At 33.2% G+C, this 15,370-nt stretch overlaps 1 protein-coding gene across 1 annotated transcript; it reads right to left on the minus strand.

The window, feature by feature from the left end:
• Positions 1 to 1,181: 1,181 nt before the first annotated feature.
• LOC149802153 (retinal homeobox protein Rx-B-like) lies at positions 1,182 to 7,356 on the minus strand. Its single transcript, XM_089954393.1, has 2 exons — positions 7,008 to 7,356; positions 1,182 to 1,924 (listed from the first exon to the last, which is right to left on the minus strand). The coding sequence occupies exons 1-2, from the start codon at positions 7,335 to 7,337 to the stop codon at positions 1,403 to 1,405; spliced, it is 852 nt and encodes a 283-aa protein (XP_089810519.1). The 5' UTR covers positions 7,338 to 7,356; the 3' UTR covers positions 1,182 to 1,402.
• Between the last annotated feature and the right edge of the window lie 8,014 nt (positions 7,357 to 15,370).

A 15,370-nucleotide genomic window follows, 5' to 3' on the forward strand; every position in this document is an offset into this window, starting at 1 on the left:
AAACAATCATATCTACAATATGTTCAACAAGAGGTAATATTGTTGTGTTTTTTTTTCAAACGTGGGTAAATCTTTGATGGATAAGTATCTTTTCTCTCTCTCTCTCTCTCTCTGCGTGTGTGTGTGTGTGTGTGTGTGTGTGTGTGTGTGTGTGTAAACTGGAACTATTTTTATGAATGTATATTTTTGGCCGTAGTACACTTCGATTTCATCTATGGTCTGTCAGTTAAGAAGCATACAATTTAACATATATAAAAGTTTAGCAATATTTTTTCCGTCTGATCTCCTTGATTAAACTATAATAGAGATTTGACAAAAACTATGTTAAACGTAGATCTCAAGGGGACAGTTCTTGCCTCAGGCATGTTCTTTATTCAGCGGTTCGAATTCAAATAAATAGTCAGAGAAGAAATGACCAAACATTTTTATTAGCAAAGCACTTGTCGTAAACTTACTAGAATATAAAAGGAGTACAAATTCAATTTATAACATTTCAACTTTTTCATCCAATTTTCATTAACTCATACTTCTGAAGCAATGTTTGGTCAGTGTGGTTTATTTTCGAGACGTAAAACACCGGTTTTCAAGATATAAATATATATGCAAGAGTAAAAGGTACAATCTTCGTTCTTCTTGTAGAGAGAGAGAGAGAGAGAGAGAGAGAGAGAGAGAGAGAGAGAGAGAGAGAGAGAGAATGTTTGTGTGAGGGGTGGGGGACATTTTCCGAAATAGAATGATTGACCTACGGAGCTGAGGGTAGATGGGGGGAAATCTAGATTGCTCATTTTGAACAATGTATAAAGCCCTATTAAAAGAAATTATGAACAAAAAGAAAAAAGAAAACAGCACGAAAAAATGCTCCCAACATGTTACAAAGAAACATAATGTGCGATATAATAGTTTACAAAACACAATCATAAAAAATAATTGTCAGCGTCGTGTTAATACGACAAAAATTGAGATTCTAGTAAAATTAAAATTGAACATGAATAACGCTCTTGCGGTAGGTGATGTAACATGAGTTTGCAATCAGCGATAGAAATGATTCACACATTCCAATCTTGGCCGTGAATAATTCATACCTTAGGAAGTCAAACAGTGCAGTGGAGAACAGTAAAATGCCAAACGTAAATGTCTCAAACGTGCAAGATAATCAGAATCATATATAATCCTGTTTATTCTACATAATGGAAACTATGTCGAGTAGCACTCATTTCTAAAGAAATAGCGTTCCCACATGCTGTTTTGTTTTTAGTTTTTTGTTTGTTTGTTTGTTTTTTTAATAAAACGATCGTCTTACATTATCCAGTTTCTCAAAACCCGACAACAAAGAAATGCACAAGCGTCGGCATTGTAAATTGAGCCTCAGCCATAAACAGTGTCCGTTTCAGTTAATTCGATTTTACGAACGGGTTGCTTCTGTCTCTGTCGGTGAACTGGAGGGTTCCAAAGTAGAAGAATGTTCTTTCGCCTTCATTCGGAGCTTGTCAATGCTTGATCGACGAAAATCGAGGCACTCTTCCGGTTCACGCGCATAACGTGCGGAAGTTGGTGGGGCTAATCCAGCTGTATGTGCTAATCCACCGAGATTACTTCCTACGTAAATACCAGGAACACCCAAGGAGCTGCCGTTAACAACATAGTTCGACAATAGACCACCAAAGGGGAGTTTTCCTTGTACGTAATGGGTGGCAAGATTATTTAAACTTCCCTGATGAAAAGCAAACATCGGATTAATACCCGTGAGATGTGAGAGCCGCCCTCCCCAAAATGCTTCCATCGGGGTCTGGAATCCTAAAGTTGTGTGTCCATGGGGAATATCTGTCATTTGAAGAGGTGGTTCTCCCTGAAGAAAATTGGGGCTTTCCCTTCCAAGAACTTTTTCTCTCTTTCTCCATTTCGCTCTTCTATTTTGGAACCATACCTGTTGAATGATAATAGACATCATAATAATAATAGTGTTTATTTGTAATGCAGGCAGCTGGCCCGTGATACATATCCATATTTCATGAGGTACAAAATATTGTTATACTGCGTAAGAAAAGAACATCGTTTCTATTGGAAGTGATATACATGAAAGTAATCATTATTGATTATTTTCTTCTTCAGATACAAGAATATATTACACAGTAATCACACAATCAAACTGAAACAGAACCTAAAACCTGCATAGAGATCTAGGGTCTTATGTAGCAGGAATCGTTGGTAAAACGGTTTCTCTAATCTTGAAGGCTTTTATAGTATACATTGCTAAATTAGTCCTCAGAATTTTACTACTACTACTACTGCTAATAATAATAATAATAATAATAATAATAATAATAATAATAATAATAACAACTACAACAACAAAAAACAACAACAAAACAAGCTGGTTACGGTCTGTATGTTGAGTCCACCTCTAAGCTTTTCGTGAACTGGGGTTGTGCATATCAAACTGTATCCACACAACAGGCAACATACCTCTGTGGTGAACTGTACTTGACAAACTGATTTAATAAAAAAAAAAATCTTGTCATTGAGTTTAATCTAAGATGTGGGAGGAAGGAAGTCGAGATAGACCGACGTACGGACGGACAACCTAACGGAGGTCAAAGTGACCGCTATGTAGAGTTTCTGCCAAGGCAGGCTCGATGATGATGATGATGATCCGGTGGCATAGTGGTTAGAGCGTCCGCCTCGGAAGCGGGAGGTAGTGTTCGAACCCTGGCCGAGTCATACCAAAGACTTACAAAAAGGGTGCTAACAGCTGCCTCACTAGGCGCTCGGCATTAAGAGGTTAGTGTTAGGACTGGTCGGCCTGGTTTCAGGATAATGTGACTGGGTGGGACATAATGATACATGTCTGCGGCATGATGCCTCAGTGCTAGGCATCACTATAAACTGCCACACTGCAGACATCGTAGCGATATGACTAAAAAATTGTTAAAGCTACGTTAAAAATCCAAATCACATACAGAGAATAACAATTTACTAACCTAGGAACTAATTAACTGACTAGCTATCCAGCAATACAAGATAAACAAGTAACTAACTTGGTACTGACTAATTTATATACTTAATTACTTACTAATAACTCATAAGCTACTATATATCTAGCTTACTAGAGAACCAACTGATTTGGTCACTGATTGATTTACTAAGCAATTAATTAATGATTACATTAATTAAATAATCATCATCATCATTAATCAACTCTCTTTGTCGACTTATGACAGCATATGTTGTCACATAGATAATTGATGCTAACTTAATAAGAATCAACATTTATAATTACATATGAATACACATGTATCACCAACATAAGAAAAAGATAAATGCGCTCGCTTATATCATGTCCAGCCTTGACCGCGAAATTCACGACGTGCCTTAGACTGAGACGTGGTTCTTCGTTTAACAAGCCGTGTTATTTGGTTACGTTCTCTTTTGAAGCGTGTCGTGCTTAAATGCATAACAAGGTTAAAATGCTCGGCTAATGAAGGGATTAGTGAAAATAAGGTACAAATAGGACCACTAATTGGAACCCCTCTGTGAATAAGCAACTCCCTGAGATAGAAAAAGAATGGCTCTGTCCGATTTCACATGTAAAACCGGGGAATCTGTGGGGCTGACTTGAAGACATAAATGAGCTACAGTACTATACAAATCAGGAGAGGCGCATATTAATCATCTTGAACTGGGTTTTACAACAACTACTACTACTGCTACTACTACTACTGCTACTACCACTACTACTGCTACTACAGCTTAATCTTCTAAGACCGGATTTTCTACTACTTCTACTGCTACTAAACTTCATTCTTCTTCTTCTTCTTCTTCTTCTTCTTATTATTATTATTATTATTATTGAACATAATACTAGCTTTACGCTTTCATGTATGTAGTCAAATAGTCAAATATAGGTCTAATTTGCTTTTGGCAAAGACACCCCTTTCTGTACTTCGATGTCAAAATTGAATATGCAAATAAGAAATGATCTGACTATACTAGGATATATATATATCATCTGTATTTATATGCATTCTTCCGGCTTCTAATATTTTCTCCGAAAAGAAGAATAGACAGAAAAGAAAACTAACAAAGAAGACAACAGTAATAAAAAAGTCGTCAATACCACAAAACAGATCTTTCTCTTTCTAAGTCTAAGTGTGAAAACAATCGATTTTGTAAACAATAACTGGCACAATTGCATATATTAAATATATATTAACAGAATACAGATAGTGATATAACTGAGATTACCACAAGCGATTATCTATATTCAAAGATTGTACTCTCTCTCTCTCTCTCTCTCTCTCACACACACACACACACACACACACACACACACACACACACATAAAGCTGAAACAGTTTCATAATTTTCTTAGACTGCTCGTACTAGATGCCTGACTTTAAATTATTTAAATTATTTCACACACTAAGGAGCTTATTTTTGGTTATATCGTTTTCGCTATGGATTATAACTGAGCAAACAATGAAAAAGAAACTTTTTTAAACCGATTACATCTGTAAGAAATACATGGCGCATTTGAACAAATATGACAAGCACGATGGAGAAAATGAAAATAAAGAAGAAAGAAAAAGGCTACGATGAGAACAATGGCAGCAACAATAACAGATCGCATTAAAGAAGAAGGAAGAGGATGACGATGAGGAAGAATAGGAGGATGTAAATAATTGCGACAAAGGCAATGATAATTATATTAAAGAAGAAGAGATGATGACGACGATGATGATGATGATAATGTTGACGACGATAGTGATGATGAACACACGCAAAGTGAAAAGTGAAAAATAATTATATTCATTATATAAATTAATTTATAGATCCTATTGTGAACAAAAAGAATAATGATGTTAAATAGGGCGACGAAGAAGACGATAATGTCTTTGACGACAAAGAAGAAGAAGATGATGAGGAGAATTAATAATAATAATAATAATAATAATAATAATAACAATATTTCATCGGCACCATCACTTTTATTATCATCATCACCAGAGCAGAATGAGCAATAAGATGATTACCATGATGACGACAGCAGTGTATTAATATATGCGAAATGCAACTACTCAGTCTTTCATGCAAATTGGAAAAAGGTTGAGAATATAAAAAGAAAATGTGCAAAAATACAGAACCGAATATAACTAAATCACCTGTCAAATTATAAATACACGGTATCTAATCCATCGAGTGCTACACTGCGCCACATATCATGTAGTCATAAAGTGTTGTTTAGTAACTTTCAGACCTACGATAGTGGAACTTGATGTGGTATATTGTTCAAAACATTCTTTTGTAAATCCAAGTCAATTTAGTATTTTAGTATATATATATATATATAATGGCTATTATAATAAATTAGTGATTCAATCGGGAAAAAATATATTCTGTGGATAAATCAAATAGTTCATGGTTATTAAAATAAATTAGTGAGGGACTCGAGCAAAAATAGTTCATGGCTAATAGACTAAATTAGTGAGGGACTCGAACATAAACTAGTTCATTGCTATTCGAATAAATTAGTGAGGGACTCGAAAAAAAATAGTTCATGGTTATTATAATAAATTAGTGAGGGACTGGAAGAAGAAGCAAGGTTTATCGCTGCATGAAGCATTGCTATATTGAAATCACAGACAGAAAATGAAATATTTATTATTGTATAACAATATAAAAAGCAATTAGGACACATGTGACAGGAAAGGATGCTGATATCAATTTTAATAATATGTGGTTGGGGGTGTAAAGCCTTTGTTCAGCACGTGATAGGATATGTATTGCAGCCAGTATATCAGGTGGAAATGAACTTAGGAAATCCCCGAGAAAAAGTCTCATATGTACTTTTGCTATCTTTGAACTGTAAAAAGTATTGAACTTTTTGTCTCTGTATCGCCATTTTACAAACAAATATGGAATGCTGGTAAGGAGAGACGGAGAGGATACATAATATAAAGGTCACATATGCAAGTTAGTTTAAATGTGACAGTTATTGCATGAAAGGTATAATTCATGCGACTTAACAACAGTCTCGCTATTTCGATAATTAATTAAGTAAACTACAGACATATCACATTTAATTTTGGTCACACTTTTGCATGGTCACAGGAACTCGTATTATTTGAGGAAACATTAATTTCGTAATTGACAGTATTATGACATATTTCTCTATGGTGGTATTTCCTATGATATGAGATACAAACCTATGTTGCTAATTTCCCATTATATGGAATTTTACCCGATGGTGCTGATTTCGCGTTATATGACACACTACCCGATGGTGCTGATTTCTAATTATATGCCATTTTACCATATGGTGCTGATGTCCCATTATATGACATTTTACCATATGGTGCTGATATCCCATAATATAAAATTGTTATTGCCTAAATGACTGAAAATTCTACATGTATAAAATATTTTTCAATGTGTATTTATTTAATATTGGATACATTTATTAATACTGGTATTTATCTAGTTAGAGTAGTCTATAAGATTTTGTACCTATACATGAATATAAAGCAACTGCATTGTCAGTATATCGCAATTATCATTTTTAATTCTTTCATTATTTCAATATTTCTTTCTTTCTCTCATATATATATATATATATATATATATATATATATATATATATATATATATATATATATATATATATATATATATATATATATATATATATAACCTTCATAGTTGGTCAGTTAACTTATAAGTTAGCTGCTTATTTTCTCATTTAATTGGTACGTTTGTTTGCAAATTGACAAGAATTTTATGATTTCTGGTCGATTGCTGAACAGTATAAATTCTCGCGTTTGTTTAATAACTATTTTAACCGCCATTTAATAATTATTTTTACCGATATTGTATAAAAGAAACCTAAAGTGACCTGGAAAAAGAAAAGACACATTATATAATAATAATAATAATAATAATAATAATAATAATAATAATAATAATAATAATAATAAATGGACGAACAAAATTTGTTTTGATATCAATTTACCTGAACTCTTGCTTCGCTGAGGTCCAGTCTCATAGCCAACTCTTCCCGAGTGAAAACATCCGGATACTGTGTCTTCTCGAAAGCCCTTTCCAGCTGATGGAGCTGAAACGTTGTAAACGTTGTGCGGCTACGTCTTAACTTTCGTGGCTTCGGATTTCCGCCATTATCCTCATTTTCGGACACTGAAGTGTTACTTTCCGTGGCGGTTTGATATTCCTTGCTGTGGATGCCGATTTCCTCTCTGGAAAGATGTTCGTTCTTTTCAGGACTGGTTTCGTATCCTCTCGTTGGACCCTGAAACTTTCGGGCATCCATTGCAGAACCTTCCATTGTTTCGCTCTTAGGGCTTGGGCTTCTCGATTCGTCTCCACTTCTGTGACCTAATGATCAGGTAATGTCGTAATGTCAGAATTATGCGCTTGACTTCTGACTAAGTGCTACCTCAAATTAATATTTGTATTTTGAAATATAATTATTACCAAGAAATCTCATTAATCTTCTATTGAACACGAAAGGGGCGCCTGTCGTCTTCTAGCTAATATTCTTGGATCATCTAGACAAAGGTTTCTTTGACGAATATGATAGAAAAGGGTTCTGAGCCCACCCCTTTTATTAATAGATTCTTATAAGTCTCGATACAATCCGTGTGGGTTTATTTGAAATTGGTCGGATAATTATATGTCTTGAACTCTATGCGAATATAGTTTGTTATTCTGCGGTTTGAATATTATCATTGTATAACTGTATCACTGGCGAAGACAGGGTGCCGTTGTTATAAAAGTCGTCGATATGATAACTTATAATTTCCATCGTCTTCAATGAACTCAAAGAGAATGAATTAAATCTACGTACTAGCTGAATTCACATGAATCTCTTACCATGACTTACCGACATTTTATTTACTACAACTATTGATAGGAATATATTTGTCAATATGAAATCGAGCTAATTTCCTTTATAATGCATTTGGCATGATACAATATGTTTGCACGAAGTGTAAATTGCAACATTCCTTTATTCTTTCAAAGAAATTGTCAAAAATCTTTTGAAGAGATTATAGTTTGTTGCCAAAATGACTAGCAAATATGAATCCTTTTGGTCGATTGTAAACAAACATACAAAAAAAAATCACATATGACTTGACTCTATGTAAATATTAAATTTTGAACATTCTTTTTGTGATATCTGAAATTAATATATGAAGGGTTTGTGTTTATGGCCATCATATAAGACAGAAAGAATGGTAAGAATTTAAATTGCATTACATATCACCAATATAGTTTATATCCGCCTTTTTCAAAAATAAATAATTGTTTGCTTTATTATCCACAAAAATTAAGTCAATTTCAGAATGCATACAAAAAATGCGACATCATTACCAGTGAAAATTCAAGAATGTATTAGTCATAAACCGAAAATGCAATGATGATAATTAGTCCAAACCAAGCAACAAATAAGAAAGACATAAGGAAAGAAGAAAAAAAAAACAAAGAAGAAAACATTAGAAAAGCAAGAAAGAAAAATATAGATCGGTATACATAATAAAAGACAGACAGACAGGTGGCAAGAAAAAAGAAAGAAAATCAGAAAGAAAGAATAAAAAAGGAAAGGAAAAAAGAAAGTCCAAATGAAGAAAGAAGGTTGAAAAAAATGTTCTGAAAATGTTAAGGATAATTAGACAAAAATCACTTACATATACTATTATACTTCATGTCGGCATCTGAATCATAGTGAAATATTTCTTTGGATTTAGTGTCGTCTTTGCCTAGAATGCTTTCAATACTGTATGATTTCATAGTCTTTCCGCTGGTGGGAAATTCTGTCTTAAGTCCCGTTTCAGCGCTATTGTTAAATGTTTCCACATGCATATCCATTTCGTGTAGTCCTCCTATATAAATATTTAAAGCAAAACTCGTTTTGTTTTTGGACGTATAGACAAGTCATCTATTGCAATCCACAAATTGAAAAAGACATGTTAAATACCGTTCTGACGTTTTTACCATTGGTAGGCCTTTGATTCAATTAGTTTCTCATTTTGTGGACATTTCTCAGTTTATCATTACTAATCCACCAAACCGCCTTTGTTTAGAGACACTATTTGATTGGCTAACTCAATTTTTTTATGTGAGCAACTGTTAAGATGTTATTATTATTACAAGCCCTATGGGTACGTTATCCATCGGCCTATCGATCCGATGAAATACACCTAATCGCTTAGGATGGGCGGAGCATTGCAGATATCCAACCCATTTGTATCCGTCATTTAGCTATTGATATATGATTCGAGCCGTTTATTAAATTATAATAAGATGCCTTGTAGGAACTGTGCTAACTATTGGTAGTAACCACTCCGCGGGAAATGGCATCCCGCAGCTCAGCTTCTTCTCATTAGCACTTCATAGAACCGTGACGCCGAGGTCTAAGAATGGACTTTTCACAGATATTGTCTGGTACAAGCAGAGCGACATCTAGAAATGAATTAGGTTTGATCACGGGATTTGAAAACTTAATCTCAAAGCGTGTGCTTCAACGGTCTTCGGTTAAATAGTTTGACAATGGCCATTAACAAAGCTGTTGACCGTAAATGAAAATCTTGTAAATTTTAGCAGTTTGTAAAGTAATTTGTGAAACGGTGTTACAAATCATATTTGGCGAGTGTAATTATGTAACTTAATTCAAAATACAGAGATTCTTTTCTATAATCCATAAATCCTGCGATCAAGAATTTTTCACGTGAGAAGATAAATTTGAATATATCTAATTTATTCGCTGTCAAAGTAAATTTTCTACGTGAATAAATAAAGAATCGATTTAAAAAAAGAAAAGAAAAATAAACATGCCAAAAATGTTTTTTTCCACATTTTCACTCAGCCACCAGTGTGGAAACATATGCTATGTGTAAGGATACAAATGTCGTGGGAGAAGTATGCGGCTATACATTTGAAATATGTCGTTCTAGGTTGATATAATTTTGTATTTGGTTTTTACTTTGCTTCGCCGATATATAACAATTTCTATCACATCGAATGTAAACTCAAGGTTGTGACATGTTTCACTGATGTGACCTCAAGTTTACGACATGTCGCACTGATGTAAATTCAGGGTTATGATATGACTCATAATGTCAAGGTTGTGACATATCCCAATGAAGGAAACTCAAGGATAGGGCATATCTCATGAGATCTGAAATCTAATATCAAAGTGTAAAAAGAAAGAGACATTAAAGAAAACGAAAAATACAGACCTACATACATACATGCATGCATACATACATACATACATACATACATACATACATACATACATACATACATTTACATACATGCATACATACATGCATACATTCATACATACATACATACATGCGTGCATGCATGCATACATACATACATACATACATACATACATACATACATACATACATACATACATACATACATACATGGCAAGTGTACATTATTTTTACTGGTTGTAAAGTTAAGCGAAATGTTTCCATACGTACGATCAACCAGATATATAATTATACAGGAGACAAGTACAGCAGGAAGTTTGTTGGTAAATAGGATGAACTGTAATACGGGCACAAGGCTGTATCGGCAATTAGTCTTTCTGTTTTTCTACTTACCTTCACCAGACACTTCAGGTTGTTATTAAGTTGACACTAATCGGTCCTAAGACTACCAAGGTATATTTAAACACAGTGGGATTAGTATTAATAGATCTATGATGATCTATCTATTGACGGAGCAAAATGACGAATGAATATGACCACTATTGTTTTGCTTTTCTAACTCAGTTTTAGTTTTTCACACAAAAACACATGCAAGTGTGAAACAAATCGATTTTGTCAAGAATAACTGGCATAATTGCATCTATTAAATAGATCTTGACAGAATACAGATGGTGAAATAATTGAGATTACCACAAGCGATTATCTATATTCAAAGATTGCTCTCTCTCTCCCTCTCTCTCTCTCTCTCTCATAATATATAACTTGCCCGATTAATTAACATTTAAGAAGAAATTATATTTTCCGTGTAAACAACTGCTAATGCACTAAGAAAAAAACGCGGATATTTCTATTTTATGTTTACATTTGCACTTGTAAAATGAAATATCTTTTATTTCGAAATAAATATCGTGATAAAGGGGATACATATTATTGTTAGCTCTTATTAACAGTGTTTGATACATGCATTCTGAATGATGTTAGTACATAAAAAGAAATACAATTTATCGCTATGAATTAAAACTTAATTAGCTTTGTCTAGGGTTTTGTCTTCCATCATCGTCATATAATATTTGTAGCACTAAATGATATTCAATTAAGATTACACTAAATGGTATTCGATTAAAATTGCACTAAATGATATTCGATTAAGATTGCACTAAATGGTATTCGATTAAAATTGCACTAAATGATATTCGATTAAGATTGCACTAAATTATATTCGATTAAGATTACACTAGATGTTATTCGATTAAGATTACACTAAATGCTATTCGATTAAGATTACACTAAATTATATTCGATTAAGATTGCACTAAATGATATTCGATTAAGATTACACTAAATTATATTCGATTAAGATTACACTAAATGATATTCGATTAAGATCACACTAAATGATATTCGATTAAGATTACACTAAATGATATTTGATTAAGGTTACACTAAATTATATTCGATTAAGATTACACTAAATTATATCCGATTAAGATTCCATTAAATGATATTCGATTAAGACTGCACTAAATTATATTCGATTAAGATTGCACTAAATGGTATTCGATTAAGATTGCACTAAATGATATTCGATTAAGATTGCACTAAATGATATTCGATTAAGATTGCACTAAATTATATTCGATTAAGATTACACTAAATGCTATTCCATTAAGATTACACTAAACGATATTCGATTAAGATTACACTAAATGATATTCGATTAAGATTACACTAAATTATATTCGATTAAGATTACACTAAATGATATTTGATTAAGATTACACTAAATGATATTCGATTAAGATTACACTAAATGATATTCGATTAAGATTGCACTAAATGATATTCGATTAAGATTACACTAAATTATATTCGATTAAGATTATACTAAATTATATTCGATTAAGATTACACTAAATGATATTTGATTAAGATTACACTAAATGATATTCGATTAAGATTGCACTAAATAATATTCGATTAAGATTGCACTAAATTATATTCGATTAAGATTACACTAAATGCTATTCCATTAAGATTACACTAAATGATATTCGATTAAGATTACACTAAATGCTATTCGATTAAGATTACACTAAATTATATTCGATTACGATTATGCTAAATGATATTCGATTACGATTACACTCAATGGTATTCGATTAAGATTGCACTAAATGATATTCGATTACGATTATACTAAATGATATTCGATTAAAATTGCACTAAATGATATTCGATTACTATAAACGAAACATATAAATACATTCTTGGTAAATTGTAGCGTTTCTTTATATACTTCTCCCTGAAACATGCCTGCAAAACAAACTATTGGTAAGATTTGTCTATATGCAAGCATTATTTGTTAAGGAGAATATGGAACTACAAACATTCATGAAAATTAACGTTGATATCCTTTACTGTGAACGAACACCAAAAGCAAATGCATGCTGTGCACACGTCGTATTACCAATCTAGTGCACATTACCCGCCAATTATGTTTTTAGTTTAAGGCATTAAAATAATACCCACAGTGGCATAATAACAGCTCCATCAACCTACTCATTTACGGGGTGGGGTGGATGGGGTGGAGATCCAAAATTCTTATCAAACACTTTTTATATTGTGCGAAGGCCCCAAAATTAACTTTTGCAGGTGGGGGGTGGTGAGAATTTTTTGTGACGCAAAGGCATTTCGTTATATGCTTCTGCCAAGAATGTTGGGACTCTTTGACAGTAGTACTCTTTGTGGAGGCCAGACAAGATATTTATTGACGATGTCTTCAGGAAATGTACACTATATAAGGGCGTGCTTGTCAACTTCAATATTGGATGGTATAATTCAAACATCAGTTTAATCATTGGTTATTTAGTTATTTATTACTGTATAACATTTGGCCATGTAATTAACATGAAGGTTCGTCTCATGTTGAAAGATTACTGGGGCAGCCAACAAATGATTTGCTTTTGTTTTCTTGTACGGCAACATTTTAAGTTCATTTTCAACCAATCAGCACTCTCTTGCTCACTCTTCAAATTCCATTAATATAAAAAGGACAAAGTGTAAACTCCTTGGAGGCTAAAATTAGAATTCTCATTAAATTGCCATGTCGTAGTGGTCTGTTAGAATTTGCATTAAATTCCGTAGTCGTAATGATCTTTTAGAATTTGCGATATAAGTCGTAATGGTTTCACGTTTATTAACTGAGATAATGTTTTGTGTTAAATTAAACTCAATGCGTCTAAAGCATCTGTTCTTAAAATTATCCGTGTGTGTGTGTGTTCAAAAATTAGCAATAGTTAATTTCAGATATCCAATCCGAGCCTTAACGGCGTTTTCAGTCAAGCCTTAAAAATGGACAAGACCAATATGCTTCTCTTAGATAAAAATGACTTACCTTCGTATCTAAGTCATTTTTGTCAACAGAATCGAATTGCCGCGCGAAGACATCATTTACACCTTGTGTAATATAAGATAAATATAAAATACATTATCCTATCTAAATGTCACATTCTCAACAGTTTGAGTAAACACAGCAACGATTTATCAATATTTGTTAATAGCTTTCAAGATGTGTTAGCAACACGTGCTAATATTAATCCGTCCCGGTCTGTTATTTTGTCTGTCAATGGAACAAATGATTTGACCATATTTGGACATATGGCTCTTATGCGTAAGAAACCTATCGGCTGTCCAAAAAAAGAGTGTTTCTTTCTTAGTCTTAATTAAGGTTTTACAAAACTAACAAAGGAACAAAATAATGGTAAGCTGATCCTAAACCTGTTGGGCAAATTTAAAGAAGGCAAACAAACGTATTAACAGACGGTGACGTGGTTTAATTCAGTAACTTCCCTGCAGAAAACGTAAACCCTGTCATGCATGTTTAGTGATAGGATTAATTGTTTATCCAGGATGAAATTTAAAGATGATTGTTTCCCTATTGCTCAATATCACCTAATGGTTAGCCATACCCATATCAGCTATTCCGAATTAGAATAATGAAGTGTCAGTTTGTTGCAAGCGTGACTATCCTATTATGGCAATTGGATTAATTTTGTCACGTGGTACGTATATTCAATAAGTACCTGGGAACTGTGTGTATAATAAAAGGTAATATTACGCATCTGAAAAGAGCGGAGAATATGTTGGGAAGTAAATGTATAGAGAGGCAGGCCACAGAAGGATGGACAGACAAAAATACATAAATGTAAAAGAAACATATGCAGAGACGGGTATACGGCTGGACGGACAAACATACGATTAGACAGATGGAGAGAGAAGAGATGAACACACAGTTTCCCAAATAACAGAGCACGGAATGTTGTTTTTTAAAACAATATTTTAATACTCTTTCACAGACAATATTTAATCGTCATGAAATATAAATTAGAGATAGGAAGGAAAACATCACGGAATGAACAGCAAGCACAGAGAATTGTACCAAGTCCCTTCCTTCATTAAAACATAATTGCTTATAAGCGCAGTTATAATAAGCCAAAAAAACTAAAATAAAACAAAAACGAACAAACAAGCCAAAAAGTACAACACAAATGCTAGTATGCAAATCAAACGTCTCAGATGGGTATACGAAATCTCTGTCTGTCTGTCTCTCTCTCTCTCTCGTTAATATAAAACAGAATGCGGCTGACACGAGCCCACTTAATTGAGGAATTAATCATAGTTTTACGGTGTTATTCACAAGAATTGATTTTGAATACAAAAGCCAAATTAGGCCCCATTATTTACTTAATAGAGATAGTCTTAATGGGTAAATGGATAATATGAGATAATTTTATTTGCCTGAATCTTTAACTTTGCGCAATGCCGGATCAGTCTCAGTTGTGTGATGTGGTTGTTAGCATTGTCCTCGATTATCGTGGGTACTTCAGTGCCTTAATGAAGTGGGTAGTTATGACAACGGACAGGTAATGGCGATAAACGCTCTAATGCAACATCATCATTATAAAAAGACATTCCACGAGCATTTCGTGAAAAGAACTTCAGTAATAATTACTGTAAATTAGAATAAAGTTCAATGGTTTAATGCGGGAGCCAGTTTAAACACACAGAAGTGTTTTTAAAAAATTAAAATAAGAAACAAACAAGGAACAAGAAAAATAAACACCGCACACAG

The sequence above is a fragment of the Sinohyriopsis cumingii genome, chromosome 4, assembly GCF_028554795.1.
Source record: "Sinohyriopsis cumingii isolate HCF-2022 chromosome 4, ASM2855479v2, whole genome shotgun sequence".
Lineage (NCBI taxonomy): Eukaryota > Metazoa > Mollusca > Bivalvia > Unionida > Unionidae > Sinohyriopsis > Sinohyriopsis cumingii.

Coding starts and splice junctions, on each gene's coding strand:
- LOC149802153 (XM_089954393.1), bottom strand. CDS start 7,337: ATGGAAGGTTCTGCAATGGATGCCCGAAAGTTTCAGGGTCCAACGAGA. Junction 1,925..7,007: donor TCAGCGAAGCAAGAGTTCAG/GTAAATTGATAT, acceptor ATCATTCAACAG/GTATGGTTCCAAAATAGAAG.